The sequence below is a fragment of the Podarcis bocagei genome, assembly GCF_964188305.1.
Source record: "Podarcis bocagei genome assembly, chromosome: 11".
NCBI lineage: Eukaryota > Metazoa > Chordata > Lepidosauria > Squamata > Lacertidae > Podarcis > Podarcis bocagei.
In genome coordinates, this window is record NC_138136.1 from 54,481,724 (window position 1) to 54,499,479 (window position 17,756).

At 44.2% G+C, this 17,756-nt stretch overlaps 1 protein-coding gene across 2 annotated transcripts in view; it reads right to left on the reverse strand.

Moving 5' to 3' along the window:
• SMAD4 (SMAD family member 4) overlaps positions 1-15,279 on the reverse strand; it is a 29,509-nt gene extending 14,230 nt beyond the window's left edge. Inside the window, exons 1-3 of one of the 2 annotated variants that reach the window (XM_081212955.1) lie at positions 14,912-15,279; positions 1,012-1,333; positions 559-733 (exon numbers count right to left, since the gene is read on the reverse strand). In XM_081212955.1, the coding sequence (XP_081069081.1) occupies positions 559-733; positions 1,012-1,260 (424 nt within the window). In that variant the 5' untranslated portion in view covers positions 1,261-1,333; positions 14,912-15,279. The remainder of the gene's footprint in view (positions 1-558; positions 734-1,011; positions 1,334-14,911) is intronic. The other variant, XM_081212954.1, reaches the window with a different exon arrangement.
• Between the last annotated feature and the right edge of the window lie 2,477 nt (positions 15,280-17,756).

Below are 17,756 nucleotides of genomic sequence, written 5' to 3' on the forward strand. Positions count from 1 at the left end.
ACTCTCTACTCATGTTAACCCCACAGCTGTTGTACCTTTTCCTGCTATTGCTTTCCCTAAGAGCAGAGAAATACAGAACATCACTCCCTGGTGTAAGATTTGGCCTGCATCCCCACTAAAGTGGGAAGGAAAGGTCTGGGTTGTTCCACTGTCAGCAAAGCCTGTTCTCTCAGCAGATCTCCCCAAGCACTGAAGCTACTTTGTGTGAGGGAAAGGCACAAAGAACTGCTGGCTTAAGTGACAGAAGTGAAGCTCAAGAGGACCTGAGGGCTGCAACCTTGCTTCTACCAGCACAGCTTTCATGGTAAGAAGCAACCTACCTAGACTAAAAAGCAGTATATTCCTTCGTCCCTTACAAAAAGCAAATATATGCAACTGGGTTTTGGAGGGATGGGCCCTTGTCCAGCCCCAAGGGTGTTTTGCAATAATCTAGAATCAACTGGCTACATGAGGTATCATGAAAAAGCACAGGACAGCAGGGTGAATGAAAACCTGCAATACTCCAGCTAATGAAACATTAATGAAATGCAACTCCACATACAGTATGAACATACTTACCAATGCCGGGTGATACAACACGCTCATAATGATATGGATTCACGCAGACACTATCACACTTCAAGTCAAAAGCATACTGACAATATTTGACATGTTTGAGTTCGTTTTTGTGAAGATCAGGCCACCTCCATAGCCGTGCATAAATTACATGAGGAAAACCCTTACGACCAGCCACCTAGAAAGATTGAAGATCAGAAAAATTTCAAATGAGAATAGAAAATCACAAAGGATGACAAGGATCAGAATCAAATGTCACTAAGCGGTAGCAACACAACAATTTATACCCTGTGAATACCACCACAAGGAACCAACCCCATTTATGAACCCCAAATTGATTTCCATGACACAAAGCAAATTATGCTCTCGTACCACTACTCTCCCTACTTCAAAATGTCCCATACCCTGCTGCTCTCAGAGTAAGGATATTAAGGTATCATATGTGCTTCTACCAACCTGAAGTCTTCCATCCAATGTTCTCTGAATTGTAACACACTTGCTAGGATGAGCCCCATTTGTAGTTATAGCTGTAATCAAAGAATCCAATTCATCTTTTTTCTCCTTCAGTTTCTTTACTAAGCTTTCAATTGCTCGCTTTGCAAATGTTTCACTCTCCCCTCCTTGTCGATGGCACATCAAACTGTGAACAATGCTCAGACAAGCATCATTACTTGTTGGTGTGTTAGTAATAGACATATTGTCCATTTGGTACAGCTTTTACTTCCAAGACCAAATAATCTTGCCAGTCAGTGGGCCAAGAACTGTCTCCAACATGTACCTAGAAGGAATAGAGAGCAAACATCACAAGAATGGCCATGAAATGTTTACTGTCTGGGCCACCAGGAAGTATCATGTATGAGAAATCAACATGTTTTTTCCATGTGCAATATTTGAGTGTGTTCAAGCTATTTTTCGAGACGATTATTCAACAGGAAGTAAGCATACTCCTGTTCTTCTGCAACTATGTAACAGCCTTCCCACAAGTATCTATACTTATTTGACAATGTTTTATTCTGTTCCCTGCCCTCAAAATGTAGCTCAGTGGATCTATCTGGTTTAACCCTTTATGCACTTTGTTTTTCAAAAAGTAACCGCTGTAACAGGATTTGCTGCATTGATAAGAGCCAAATCATGCATGTGAGTTTATCTCAATTTTAAAATTAGTATCAGTAAGAAATTGAGTGAGGGGGTGAGGAAGAGCCCATCATTTTCAGTAATCACCACACATATTTTTATAATGTCTAATTCCGCTCTCAAGAGCCACAGTAGACATCAAATCAGAAGATACATTTAGTGTCTTCCAAATTATGTTGGCTTTTTAATACTTTGCCGCTGCCAAATCAGAGATTGGGGGGGGGGGGTCCAAATCTGATTGGCAAAGCAGCAGGGCAGAAGGAGTGTTAAAAGTTTTTCTCATGCACAATTTTTGCTTTCCTTTATAAAGGGGAAAAGATATAGAGATGAAAGCAACTGGGAAAGCCATTTCTGATTTGATAAACTGTCCAAAGAAAAAGTGCCAAGCATTCCACACACATACACATCTGCAGCAATATTTAAGTTTCCTGGACACACTAACCCCTTTTTGCAATAGAATATAACAGAATAGAATATTACCAGAGAGCAAGTTCATGCCCCTAGCTCTGCCCCTGAAGATATACAGTTTCCCCTACATTCTCTATTCCACAGTATTCACATATTAGGCATGCTTCATGATGGATTCCAGCTCTAATGGAAACCTATGCACATAGGCTTTCCCCTTGTCCGGAAGTCCATGTGCAACTCCGCTCTCTGGTAACTGAGAGTCCTGGATGGCCTCAATAATGGGCTGCATCCACTTAGTCATACTTACAGCAGACTCACTGAAATAAATGAGAATTGAGTTAGTCCTAACTTGTTTCTTTGATTTCAATGGGTATACTCTAAGCATTTAGTCTGTAGCCAATCCACTATACCCTGTCAACAGAGTAGCTGTAATTCTTTCCAATTAAGACTTATTGTACAACTGACATTTAACATTCAGAGCAGCCAGGAAGTTATAAAATCACTTCCAAGAAAGCATTAGCAACACACAAATGTCCTGTTGAATCACAGAGCTATCATCAGAATACATTTTATGCATGTGTGGCTTAAAGTAGTCCCCACAAAAATGCCACTTTGAGCTGACCAATGCACTGATTTGGTATGGGACTATGTCTTTTCAACGGAGGCGTAGGAATTCAAAGCAGATGGCAGTTCTTCCAATTAACATTGCTATTATGGTGCAACATGCTGCCTCTTTTCATTCCTCGGGATATTTCTGTCCCAAAGGGGTATTTGAACAATTAAGAGACAACATTGGTAAGCTGCATTGCAAAGATAATGCCTTGCATGCTTTAAATGTCATCGCAGATACTGCATAGCTTGCTTTAGCATCTCTTCTATTTACTGGTGTTTACGCCAAAGAAAACAATATCAACAGGGCTCTGTGAAAATCACAGGATGTTCTGATGTGTCAATTAAAAGTTAGAAATTCCTTCCTTCTCTTCCTGGTTCCCTCCAGATGCTGCTGAGCAGCCTTGAACGGCCTTGGCTCGCATGGCCAAATGTCATGAACAAGGAGTGTTTCACTCCAACAACAGGAGGGCCCAGGTTGGGGCTGAATGCTTTAGTTTCTCAGCTTAACACATACCACCCGCTTGCTTTTCTCTCAGTCACTGATAGGATAGCCCTAATTTGCTGCCATTTGCTGCCTTGTGGTGCTGGGGCACACATGATTCAGAAGGTGCACATCCATAAAGCCAAAATCCCCTGCATCAACCTTCTTGAACTTTGGGTCCCCAGATGCAGATAGACTACAATTCCTTTCACTCTTGGCTAAACTACCGTATTTTTCGCTCTATAAGACACACCAGACCACAAGACGCACCTAGTTTTTGGAGGAGGAAAACAAGAAAAAAAAATATTCTGAATCTCAGAAGCCAGAACAGCAAGAGGGATCACTGTGCAGTGAAAGCAGCAATCCCTCTTGCTGTTCTGGCTTCTGGGATAGCTGCGCAGCCTGCATTCGCTCCATAAGACGCACACACATTTCCCCTTACTTTTTAGGAGGGAAAAAGTGAGCCTTATAGAGCAAAAAATACAGTATTTGGAAATTATCAGAGTTGGAGTCCAGAGCTGGGAACCCAAAGTTGAAGAAATGTGCACTTTATTTTTTTTAAGAGTTCCAATAGAAAAGACGACAGGCAAAATGCTCTCTGCTAGTGGTGATTCTAGATGGCTTAACTGCAGCATGCATGTTAAATCTCCATCTACAGATGTCCTTCCAGTACCCTATTCTCTCAAAGGATCTCTATTATCTACTCTCAGGGTTGACGAGTATGTGTGAGTAAATGCACATCCCCTCAGTCTTGATGCTTAATTCCCAGGGTGCAGTAGTCTTGTGGGGGCAGATTCATCAAGGATGGGCAGGATCCATCATGCCAAGAGACCCTAATCAATCTTACACCACCAGCTCCCATTCCTCATCACCCACATACTCATAAGAACAGATACAAAACCATTATTATACATGGAAATGTAAAGTGCTTCTCATGATGTGGCCACCAAATGCAAGGTGCTTAAGCTTAGATTGTTGTGACATCTGTTCCAAAAGCCCTGGCTGGCATACAATTAATAATATACTTCATTAATAAAGAATAGCTAGAGGCCTCAAGCTGCCACTGCATCTATTTGTGAGCTATATAGACTTGAAGGTAGCGAGGTGGGGCAACACAAGTGCAAACTTGTCTTCCATGTTTGCAGGTTACATTGCTCTACATGTTTCCCTCTTTAACACCCTTCTCTTGTTGGTTGCTTTGTTTTCCTCCTTGCTTCAGGCACCCGATACCTTCACAAGTCTCTTCCTCCTACATCAGGGCCTTCCAAATGTCATTGGGCTCATATCTCCCATCAACCCTACCCAGTACAATGATCTGCACCCCTGCTCCTCCTCTTCCCTTCCTAGCTACAGTGTGACCCTGGTTCAATACACAAAATGGACAAACTGAAGCTCAGACCAATATGTTTACTGGAATCCTGCTGAATCGGTTAGTGACCTGACTGTTAGCCTTGGGAGTTGAAATCATGCTTATCACTGTAAGAGGACTGATGTGATGGATGTATTATCACAACATTTACTCAGCCAGTCTTCAGTTGGCTTTCTGGGCTATATTTCCTAGGGTACAGCTGTGGCCCTCCAGGTTTCATTGTTTCCTGTACCTCTTAGCAATGCCCAAGACAGCAGGGGTTGATGGGAGTGAAAGTACAACATAGGTACTGCACCACAGTTTGCTCACTGATGCCCTATGCAATTCATAACGACCAGAACCAGGCCATTAACTCTTCCTCTTTCTGATCATGTACACCGTATTTCTTCTGCCCAGGCAGACACATGTGGTTTAGAGAAGCAAAAATACACCCATACACATGTGAAGTATTTTATACATACAATCATATAATTGTAGAGTTGGAAGGGACCCTGAGGGTCATCTAGTCCAATCCCCTGCAAAGCAGGAATGTCAACCAAAACATCTATGACAGATGGCTATCCATCCTCTGCTTTAAACATCCAATGAAGGAGAGTCCACCACCTTCTGAGGGAGCCTGTTCCGCTGTCAAACAGCTCTTATCACCAGAAAGTTCTTCCCGATGTTGAGTTGGAATCGTCTTTCTTGTAACTTGAAGCCATTGATTCGGGTCCTACCCTCTGGAGCAGGAGAAAACAAGCTTGCTCCGTCTTCATGGGACAGCTCTTTAGATATTTGAAGATGGCTATCATATCTCTGTCTCCTCTTTTCCAGGCTAAACATGCTCAACTCCCCCACAGATGATGCTAAATAGACTGTTTTGAAACATATTCCTAGAATTGGCCTCTTCTGTTTTTTGTGTGTGAATATTTTCTTAATAAATTAATAAGGATGTCAATAGCCAAGATATTCAACACTAGAGTGATGCTGCTACTGAAATATAAGGTAAAACAATAAACACATATCTCAAATGATATGTATTAAACCATCTAATGGACCAAAGCTTTGACCTCAACTCATTTCTAGACCAATAATCTAGTACACAGCTTAGATACTTAACTGCTGAAAACACGGCACAAATTCAATAATCACAATCACTGACCCCAGCTACAACAAATTTCAAGGCTGGGGTGAATCATTCAGCAACTGTGCAGAGCAATAATGCTTTTAAGATCATCACGCCACTGGTCTAATGGAAGCCATTCAAGCACTTGAATCAACAAGAGGCTACTGAAGTTTTAATCTAGCTTTTGAGAGCAGTAGCAACCGCCACTGCCTTCTCAGCAAATAAAAATAGGATTTTAATTTGTATTCAAAAGGGGGGGTATTCACTTGCCAGTCAATCAAAGGAAAGCAATTAGACAGCACCCATTAAAATTAATGGACTAAGCTAGTCAGGTCTTTTCAATGGATCAACTCTGAACAGGACTAACATTGGATACAACCCCCAATTTTAACCTTATGGTGCATAACTACCTCATCCTGCAACATCATATATTTATACATTTCCTTTTACTGACCTGGGTGAAATATGTTTAATTAATGTTGTAAAAACAATATGATAGGACAGCAACTCAGGAATTCCAGTTATATAAGCTTGCTTGCTTACTTTAAAAAAAAATCTACCTGTTTTTTATTTTGTGTGTGCACACATGCACACTCACATTTAACTCTTTCTTACACATGTTTAATTCTCAGGTTTATCTGTAGATTCCGATCCAATGCACACTTACCTGGAAGTAAATTCCTTTAAGCTCAACAGAGCTTCCCTCCAAATTTATCTCTATCTATACATGACTGCACTGTAATAGGGCTTACCCACACTTCCCTTTTCTCCCGCTCTTTCTAGGAAGGTATAATGCTCCGTGTCCGAGACAGAACGGGCTCCCATCCCCAAGCTTTCCCCACAAAAACCCATTCTTCAAAGTTCAATCAGAGTAAACATCAATTCAGGTTTCGAGCAGACTGATGCTTGCTCTGACTGAGCTTTAAAGAGTAGAGTTTTGTGGGGAAAGCTCTGGAGAAGAAGAAAAAAGAGGCTCAGACACGAAGCTTTAAATCACAAATTGTGCCTGGAAAGAGCAGAGGAAAGGTAAGTGTAGATAAGCCCATAGTTGGCATATAAAGTGATCAATCCTTAAAGAAATATAATCATCATTATAGATCCTCCTTCCTCTCAAAGGCACCCGCAACAGAGTGACTAAGACTGCAATCCAAACCCATCTTCCTAGGAGAAAGCTCCACTAATTCAATGAGATGTACTTCTGAGCATACATACCGGTAGTTAGGATTGTGGCCTAATCTGATATTGGCTACGGTCAAATAAACAACAAAGCTAGCTTTACAAGTTAACAACCTCTATAAACCTAGGTAAATAAACATAACAAAATGTATTTATTGTAGAATTTATATTGCACCTATTTACAGTTGAAGGCAGCCAACAATGCAAAAAAAACCCACACAATAAAAATGGTGACAGAACAAAAAAATAAAAAACAGGAGCTTCTAGAACATACAAAGCTGAAGGAGTAGAAGCTAAATCAAACAGGAATATTCTTTACAAATGTACAACTAATCCAAGCTTGTAAATAGCAGCTTGACAGGTCACCTGTCCAGCAAACCCAGTGCTTGTAAATTGGAAATATGTCAGTTCTTTTTTTTCATGTAGTTGAGATGCCCACATGACTAATAGAGCCATTGCCAATGTTTTTGAAATGTTCGTATTGTTTTCACAATTTTGTTGTTTCCTGCCCCGGTCTCCTTTGGAGGAAAATAATAATAATAATAATAATAATAATAATAATAAATTTTATTTATATCCCGCCCTCCCCAGCCGAAGCCGGGCTCAGGGCGGCTAACAACAATCAAATAATCAGTCAAATAATCACACAATCTAAAAATATTTCATTATGAAAATTAATTAAATCAGATTGATGGCAACCAATTAAGCAAAATTCTGAGCAGGTTGCCAGAGGTGGGAGTCAGGCTGCGCCCTGACCAAAAGCCTGGCGGAACAACTCTGTCTTGCAGGCCCTGCGGAAAGATGCCAGGTCCCGCAGGGCCCTAGTCTCTTGTGACAGAGCATTCTACCAGTTTGGAGCCGCAGCCGAGAAGGCCCTGGCTCTAGTTGAGGCCAGCCTAACCTCTCTGAGGCCTGGGACCTTGAGGATGTTATTATTTGCAGACCGTAGGTTTCTCTGTGGGGCATACCAGGAGAGGCGGTCCCGTAGGTACGAGGGTCCTAGGCCGTATAGGGCTTTAAAGGTTAAAACCAGCACCTTAAACCTGATCCTGTACTCCACCGGGAGCCAGTGCAGCTGGTATAATACCGGATGAATGTGCTCTCGCAGCGAAGACCCCATAAGGAGTCTCGCCGCGGCATTCTGCACCCGCTGGAGTTTCTGGGTCAGTCTCAAGGGCAGCCCCACGTAGAGCGAGTTACAATAATCCAGTCTGGAGGTGACCGTCGCATGGATCACTGTGGCTAGGTCAGGACGAGAGAGATAAGGGGCCAACTGCTTAGCTTGGCGGAGATGAAAAAATGCCGCCTTTGTTATAGCTGTAATCTGCGCCTCCATAGAGAGGGAGGTATCGAAGATTACACCCAAACTCTTAACGGCCGGTGCTGGCACTAATTGCACCCCCGCAAGAGATGGGAGTTGCCCCCTCGATCCCATATCGTCCCGCCCCAGCCAGAGGACCTCTGTCTTCGAAGGGTTTAACTTCAACCGGCTCCCACGTAACCATCCAGCCACAGCTTCCAGACATCTGGTCAGTGTGTCTGGGGCCGAGTCAGGATGGCCATCCATCAACAGATAGAGTTGGGTGTCATCAGCATACTGATGGCAACCCAGCTCAAAACTCCGGACAAGCTGGGCGAGGGGGCGCATAAAGATGTTAAAAAGCATCGGGGAGAGAATTGCACCCTGAGGCACTCCACACACCAAGGAGTGGCGTGATGACAATTCCCCCCCAAGCGCCACCCTCTGTCCCCGACCAGAGAGAAACGAGCGCAGCCATTGAAGGACTGTGCCCTGGATCCCCACGTCGGCAAGGCGGTGGTCCAGGAGTTCGTGATCGACCATGTCAAAGGCTGCTGACAGATCTAGAAGAATCAGCAGCCCCGACCCGCCTCGATCCAGCTGCCTGCGGAGATCATCTGTTAGGGCGACCAGAGCCGTCTCGGTCCCATGACCAGCGCGGAAGCCGGACTGGAATGGATCCAGAGCAGATGTTTCATCCAGAAACCTACCAAGCTGTTCAGCAACCGCTCTCTCAATCACCTTACCCAGGAATGGAAGATTCGAGACCGGGCGGTAATTGGATAGATCTGAGGGATCTAATGATGTCTTCTTTAAGAGCGGACGCACCACCGCCTCCTTCAGTTCCCCTGGGAATATCCCGGTGCCAAGGGACAAATTGATGATATCCCCCAGGGGGCCCCGCACCTCGTCTGGACACGCTCTAATCAGCCATGACGGGCACGGGTCAAGAGGACAGGTGGTGGGCTTTCCAGCTTGGAGGAATCTGTCCACATCGGCTGGAGATATCCGGTCAAAGTGGTCCAATACTGGACCCGAGGACAGTCGAGGGGCCTCCAGTTCCTTTATTGTATCCAAATTGGCAGGGAGGTCATGGCGGAGCAACAGGACCTTCTCCGCAAAAAAGCTCACAAATGCCTCACAGCTGTGTGTCAGATTGTTATTTAAATTTGGCTGTCCTTCAAGGGACGTTAAAGACCGAATTATACTAAATAATTGCGCCGGGCGAGAGCTAGCGGATGCAATGGAGGCCGAGAAGTAAGACTTCTTAGCGGCCTTCACTGCCATCTCATAGGTTTTCATAAAAACCCTATAAGATGTTCTTGAGGCTCCGTCACGGGCACCCCGCCATACTCGCTCTAGCCGTCTGAGGTCCCGCTTCATTTTCCGAAGCTCCTCGGTAAACCAGGGAGCCCGGTTTCTGCGGGGTCGCAGAGGGCGCTTAGGTGCGATCTCATCGATGGCCGCCAGGAGCTGGGTATGATAGACTGATGACTGATAGAAATGAAAATAACAGTAATAATCCTAAATTCAGTAGTCCAAAATATGTGGAGGGCAGCAGGCTGGGGAAGGCTCGTTTAGATTATTCATTGACTAATGTAAATCTGCTTCAATGAAACGCATTCTACAAGAAGTAGACTTAGGTGTGCCTCTCACTGTCCCCTTTCTACCTCAAAAGACCTCCTCTTCTTGTCACCAATTAAAATCTGTTACCTTTAAGTAGCAAGAAGTTGTTTTTCAAAAAATGCTTCATGTGGTTGTATAAAAGGATCATGAAAATGACTGCAGCTTTTGTCCATCTGTGCCAAACACTGAAACCATCAACTAAGCACCCAACTCCATTTGATCTTTTTATTCACTCCAGAAGTTATGTGGCTTTTATCCTTGTTAAAAACCTGTGACAATTTTATTTAAAAAATCAAGAAGTTACATCTCACTTTACAGCCACACAAGGCTCTCAAAAACATTTACAAAATCACCACAATAAAAACATCATAATTATCTAAAAGTAGCAAAAAGCATACAGTTAGAAAAGCTTTCCAAAGAAGCCACAACCATCACATGGAAGCTCAGAGAGAAGTGGATATCATGTTAGCACATCCCACAGTAACGTGGGAACTACAGTGGTACCTCTGGATGCAAACTGGATCCGTTCCAAAGCAGAACGCAACCTGCGTCTGCGCGGGTCGCGTTTTGCCACTTCTGCGCATGATGTCATTTTGAGCATCTGCGCATGCGTGAGCAGCGAAACCTAGAAGTAACGCGTTCCGTTACTTCTGGGTCACTGTGGAGCACAACCCGAAAACGCTCAACCTGAAGCAACTTTAACCCGAGGTATGACTGTACTGAGAAAGTTCTGTGCCTTGTAGCCAGCCAAACTTTAGAGTCTAAAGGCAGGTGGGTTATCTGGGATGACCTTGAATGCTGCTGGGATTTATGATGTATTGCGTAAGGTTAGGGTGACCTTCAGTGTGTGCAAGAATGCTTACATCAAGGATAATTACTAAGTATCTTAATGTCTGAAGGCACACCAGTCCCAGAATGTGAATTCATAAACTGAAAAAATCTCAAAACTCATAGATTTAAAAGCTTAGTTTTATATTCTGTAAAACCTAACTGTTAATTAAATGGGAACTCAGGTCTACTATGTGATTCTGTTCTGCATGCACATTTGATTTCCTGATGGCATAATGGAAATTCAAAATATGAATTTGATTATCAAGGGGAAATCCATGTTCATAATAATAATACAGTAAAGGAGGGGGACCAAATAAATAATAATTTATGTTTAACCATGGGTCAAAAGCTCTGGGTTTCATTAAAAAGTAGCATCAAATTACATTGTGTGAAAGCATGGTTTAGCATCAAAACAAAAGAATAATGAATAGGGAGTATATACAAACAGGAAAACTGATGATAAAGATTTCAACATAGCAACATACAATAATGAGATAAGGGACAGCAAAGACTTAAGATATATAAATGGATACTTCTGTCAGAAGCAAAAACAAATAAACCCCAAAAGCTTTGAATAATCAAAAGGAATTACTTAACTCTGGCTAGCAATAGGACACTGTTTTGTTTAAGAATTTGAGAAATCCCACATAATAGGAGAGGGGGAGGAATAGAAGAACTGAGCTGGAGAGCAGTGAAAGTGCTTGCAGCATGCAAAGTGCTTGAATACGAGAAAATAAATAAGTTTCTATAAAGTAATTGAGATTATAATGTCAGAGGTGTCCCTAATACTTAAATGACATTAAATGAGTACACTAAAATGTTATATACTGTTACTAACCAGAACATCCAATCCATTAACAATACAAAGGGGAAAAAAGATGTAATGGCAGGATGCGGGGGAGATTGTCAGGAGGCAAAGAATGCTTATTTACTGGAAACACTCTCAAATGTTTGCTCCCAGTAAAAAGCCATTTACAACTGCATGGAAGATCACCTTATCATCTGAAAGAAAACAGCATGGCAAGGGTAGCTAAAAGTGTACAGAATTAACTTAATGGACAGTTAGGATAATTTGCTTAAGTGTAGCTATAGCAAGGGAATCTAATCACAGTCAAAAAGTAAGATGCCTACAAGATTCCCATATTCTCCCGATATCTAGGAAATGTGATCATCCTATTCAGAATGGATAGTAGTTTTTGCATCTAAGGAAAATTCAACTCACAGACAGCTTGACTTAGCCCACTCCTAACAGGCTGGTGGACTCACAGTCAATGATGCATACAAGCAACTGATCAGTTTTTTAATGTCAAAGAAGAAAAAAATTGGTGCATTAATTGTGGTGGGGAAAGCTATCTAAAGAGAATGTATCCATAAAGCATGGGTGCTAGTCTCTGGCCCTCTAGATGTTGTTGAACTCTGAACTCCCATCAGTCCTAGCCAGTGTGGCTAATGGTCAGAGATAATAGGAACAGGTACAAAACATTTGAAGAGCCACAGATTACCCAGCCCTGCCACCAAGTCTATTGGAAATAGCTATCCAGTTCTATCACCCACCGAATGCTACCACCACACTGTCAACCCTTTCAACGGCAGTCACAGTGTCTAACCTTTTCCAATGCCTGGTTGCCTGAAGTTGGCCTTCATTCCCAGAATACTGTCTGCTCATAAAATGCTCATAGCTTTATTCAACTCGGTTAGCTGGACTTGTTCAAGGATGTGTTATCATCCGACATTACTTTCAACCCACTCCCTTCCAACACCTGCCAGCACCCAAGGCTACACACTAATCATGACACATGTTCAACACATTCGCTCTAATCCTTGCTATCCATCTCAGTGATATTTTTTTTCTGTGCTTCTGAGTTTAAGCTTATTTTACATATAGATTTTTCCCATTCCACCAACTTAAGTGGCATCAGCATGTCATGGAGTGCATATGGAACTTGTTCTCATAGGAGGCAGCAGCGGCCACCAACTTACATGGCTTTAGAAGAGGATTAGACAAATTCGTGGATGATAAGGCTTATCAAGGGCTACTAGCCATGATGATGATGCTCTACCTTCATGGCAGGAGACAGTAATGCTTATGAGTAATAGTTGCTGGAAACTTCAGCGCTCTTGTGCTGGGGTCCTGCATGTGGATGTCCACAGGCATTGAGCTGGCTACTGTGAGACCAGCCTTATCCAGGAGGCTCTTATGTTCTTAATCCACATTAATGATAGTGAAAAGAGGATAAAATGTGTGTGGTTGCATGGGATGGATGACACGCATCCCTACTTGACAGATGAACAGTAGAATAAATATTTGCAGCAAATCCATCCCTACTTAATATGTGATGGAAAAACATTGTAAGCTACTATAAGTTTGTTGCCATTCACAATAGAGCTCTTTTACTATGCAGTATTTTTTATTTACTTAACAAAATGTATATAGCGCTTGATTGTAATAAAACCACTCAGTGGTTTATGTACCTCTGAGCAATGCAATGAAGCAAGATTAGTTTTAACACAGTGCATTGGGGAAGTTCTTTTGCACACAAGTCTGAGCTACTAAGATTAAAGTCAATAGATAACCCACCCTTCTTTTCACAAACTGAGGCTGAAAGGCAATAGCTAGCAATACCCCCAAGGCTAAATCTAGATTTGGAACCTAGATCCAACACTGACTCACATTTCTACAGTACTTTTACATCAGGCTTTGTGTTTTAACAACAATGTGAAGAAGCATAAAGAACTTCTTTCGACACTTACTAAAGAAGTGAATAGCTTCTATAACCTTGTATATCAGTACTTCACAATCCTTGTATGACAAAGACAAGCTTCTTATATTGACTGTACAAAATGCTTCCCACTTACTACCACTGATTCAGGCAGTATTATTCACTTCCAGATCACTTTTTTCGGGCACAGCACAGCATGCTTTACAAAGCTTCTCTCTTGACCCACCAATTCACCTCTTGTGGGTGTGTAATCTCCTTCCATATTTTAAATATGGATGGGGGCTATTATCCAGAAAGACATAATAACAGAGTTTTTAAACATGACATTCAGGAGCAACTTTTCAGTTCAAGTTTTAATGAAGTTGGTTATAGCCAACTTCTTCATTAACTTACTGTAGCAACCCACTTGAAGCATATGAAACATTACAGCTAATTATTAAAATTAGTTTTCTGAATTCATTCTTTAAATGAAAATTAACAGAAGTATCCATGCATTTTATAATAATACACACAGACATAACTGTCTCATGTCGCTGAGGGCACTTCATTACTATGGTTACTACTAAAGGCTAACAGGTGTTTTTTTAATAAAAAAATGGCATGAGCTTTCACAGACTAGAGCCTGCTTCATCAGATGCAGAAGAACTCATCACAATAAGACTGCTAGTCTCCAAGGTGCCACAGGACTGTTAACCGCAATAATTCAAAAAAAGCAGCTTTGTGACCCGTGAGAGATTTAGCAGATGTACGGTGGCAACAGTTTTTCTTCCCTGCATCAGATGAAGCAGGCACTATTCCATAAATGCTCATGCAAACAATAACTCTGTTTTAGGTTTTTACGGTGCCACTAAGCTCTTTGTTCTTTTCGCCACAACAGTGTCACCACAAGCTTTACGATACTTTAAAAAACTAGCAGGTTTGCTGTGGCAAGTGTTCTTGCTCCGCTGCAAACAAAACAAAAGCCCACTCATGCCATTGCAGGGGGTTAGACTAGACGACCCTCGGGGGAAACTCCCCCCCCCTCAAAAAAACCCTTCACGATTCCACCAACTAGTCCCGTCCCGTTAAGCTTTTAAAAGGTACCATATATTTTTTTTGGGGGGGGGGTCTCCTTCCGCTGCAAGAGCAACAGATGAAAGAAACACTTCTGGAACTCTTATACCGTGCAAAGAGGGCAGGGAAAAAAATTAGAATAATGAAGTCTCCAAGCGGATTTGCAGGGGGCTTCCACGGAGAGCCCCCACCCCCCAGAGCCACTGCTCTGGCTTCAATCTTAGGCAGGAGTTACTCGGGAGTAACTCAAGTGAGCAAACGTGCAGAGTTTCCTTTTTAAATAATTACAAAAGGGGGTCCCTGGGGAGAGTAGGGAAAAGAGACCTCCCGGGCTCCCTTTGTCTCTCCTTCTCTGCTCGCGGCAGATTTATTACAATCACAGCCTCGCAATGTTTATACCCACAGGCAGATTACTACTCCTCGCCTCTTAACTCGGGAAGGAGCTTCAAGGCCGAGTAAGTAGTAAATAAAGCGAGAGGAGCGAAAACAAAAGCCCGAGCGGCGGAGAGGGGAAAAGAAGAAGGGGCTGAGGGGGCGTTACCTGGGCCTCGGCCGGGACCCCGTGTCGGGCGGCGGTGGCGGCAGCAGCAGCAGAGGCGCCGCCGCGGCCTGCCCGCCCGCCCTCCGGTGAGGGGCCTTCCGGGGCGCCCCTAACCCACCTCCTCGGCCGCCCCTCGCGATCGCCTTCCCGCCTCCTCAGCGGCCCTGAGGGAGACGAGCCGGGAGGGGGGAGGCTTCCTGAGGGGCGCCGCGGCCTCTCGCTCTGCGCACGCGCGCGCAGACGGGCGGGGGGGGGGCCGAGGCGCGAGGAGGAGGAGGGAGGAACGTTCCAGCCGCCGCCGCCGCCGCTGCCACCTCCTACGTCGTGCCGCTGGCTGGCTGGTGTTGTTGTTGGTGCCGCTGTTGCCGCCGCCGCAGACACGGCCAGGCAGGCGCCGTAGCGCGCATGCGCCACATCCGGGGGTTTTTCTCTCTCTCTCTCTTCCCTTCTCCCTCCCACCCTCCCGCGCTTGCTGCCGCCGCACGCCACCCTCTGCTACGACTCCTTCACCACCTCCCGCAAGCGTGCACACAGCGCGCATGCTCAGTCGAGGGCAAGCCAGGCGACGGCGCCCTAGCTTAGGTTTTTTTTTTCTCCTTGGAAAAGAATGCGGGCGGGCGCGGAGTAACCGCGGGAACCAGGAGAGGGAAAGAGAGTTGGGTTTTTGGTTTTCAGGAGCGTCGTCAGCGTGCGAACACAGAACGGGCGGGCGGTTTTTTTTAAAAAAACAACAACTTTCTTTTGCCCTGAAATTGCTGGCTGGCGAGGAGGGGTCGATTCCTTCCCGGAAATACCGCCGATTTTGCTAAAAAAACCAAAACCCCGCACTGCTTATTGTTTGCAGCGTGCACGCGGTACTGGATTGCTACCAGGCGACAGCCACCAGCCTTGATCTGCCAGCAGCGCTGGGTGCACACACACACATTTTCAAGTAGAGGTTGAATGGCCATAAATAATAGGTGACCTAGTTGAGATTCGCGCATTGCAGGGGGTTGGACTAGATGACCCTCGGGGTCCCTTCAAACAAGTCTGTTTGTATAAAGCAAGGGATTTGAGGGGAACCACCAAATGATGTCCCCCTCCTCACTTTTTGAATGGGGTGTAAGGTCCTTACACCCGGCCCAACTTCAGCTTGGGTCAACAAGGCGAGAGAATCCAATTGTCAAAAGCTGGGCTTGCTTGCTGGTTGCCAAAGTCCAGTGATTTCCACGGTTCAGAATCCCAGCCCCGCCAACCATAAAAGCACCTAGCACTTGGGATGTGATTAGATGCAATAATTGCAAGTTGGATCAGGGACCTGCTTGCAGGGAGAAAGTGTTGAACTCCCAGTGATTAGTTGCAGGAAATTTTTCCTTGGCTTGGGACGCTGAACAGGAGGAAACCCTGGGGATAGCCGAGCCAGGCTATGCTATTTAAAGGGGAGAATGTGCGCAGCAGTTGGGATCTTCGGCCCAAGCCACGCCCTCTTTCTTTGAACATGGGAAAGATTCAGCCTTCATGCCCAATGTGCCTGCCAAGTTTAAAATTAGATCAAGGACATCTGAGCTCGGATGGGATCTCGGGGGAGGCAGAAGTATTTTTAAACTCTGGATGCACTTGGATCCAAAACGCAAAAGGGGAAGTAAAAGATATCCAGTTTCATGACATTTTAGAAGCTGCAGAGGAGACGAACCACATTTCGCAATCCCTCGTGCATCTCGCTTCTATGCAGCGGCTTCTGCTAAAGCGAAGCCTCCAGCACAGAGCTGCCTTCTGCTGCATTCCTTTCCATGCAACACAATACAGTAATTTGAACACCAGTTCTTGTGGTACTATTAGTAAAGGTAAAGGGACCCCTGACCATTAGGTCCAGTTGTGGCCGACTCTGGGGTTGAGGCGCTCATCTCGCTTTACTGGCCAAGGGAGCCGGCGTACAGCTTCCGGGTCATGTGGCCAGCATGACTAAGCCGCTTCTGGCGAACCAGAGCAGCGCACGGAAACACCATTTACCTTCCCACCGGAGCGGTACCTATTTATCTACTTGCACTGGTGTGCTTTCGAACTGCTAGGTTGGCAGGAGCAGGGACCGAGCAACGGGAGCTCACCCCGAAGCGGGGATTCGAACTGCCGACCTTCTGATCGGCAAGTCCTAGGCTCTGTGGTTTAACCCACAGCGCAGGTGCCAAATAAACTGCATTTGTAAGAAACTGATATTTGATTACGATGGTACTGCACTTTGGAACTCCTTGCCTCTTGACATGAGGCAGGCACCTTCACGGTACTCTTTCTGCCACCTGCTAAAAAATATTTGTTTATACATGCCTACATAGATATCTATCATGCCGGGGTGTGTGTGTTTAATCTGTTTTTAGTTTATCACTGATTATATATTGTTTCGAATTGTAAAAATGGTTGTTCTTAACAGTTTTGACTGATAATTTTAGTGTTCTTTTTGTAAACCGCTTTGAGGTTTCTGACAATCGAGTGCGATATAAATTGTATGAAATAAATGAACAGTGGTTTTGTGAGTTGATGTGCAGTCTGTGGATATGATCGTGCACTTGAGTTCTCTGACTGCACATATTTCCAATCCCTGTTTTATGGTTTTGCCACGTTGCACAGGTCTGTGTTATGGCAGATGGGTCATGGAGCCTGATATCACTTGCAGGCACTAGGGTCTACCCACCTTTTCCCCATTATAATTCCATCCCAGATTGCACTTCACGCCAAACCTATTTTCAACAGATACGCATTATGACTCTTAAGAATGCTTAGTTTAGGAAACTGAAATTTGTAATGGTTTGCCTGAGATCAAAGGCTAAGCCAGCTCATTATACCTTCAGCAGAAAGTAAGCTTGCTAGCCCA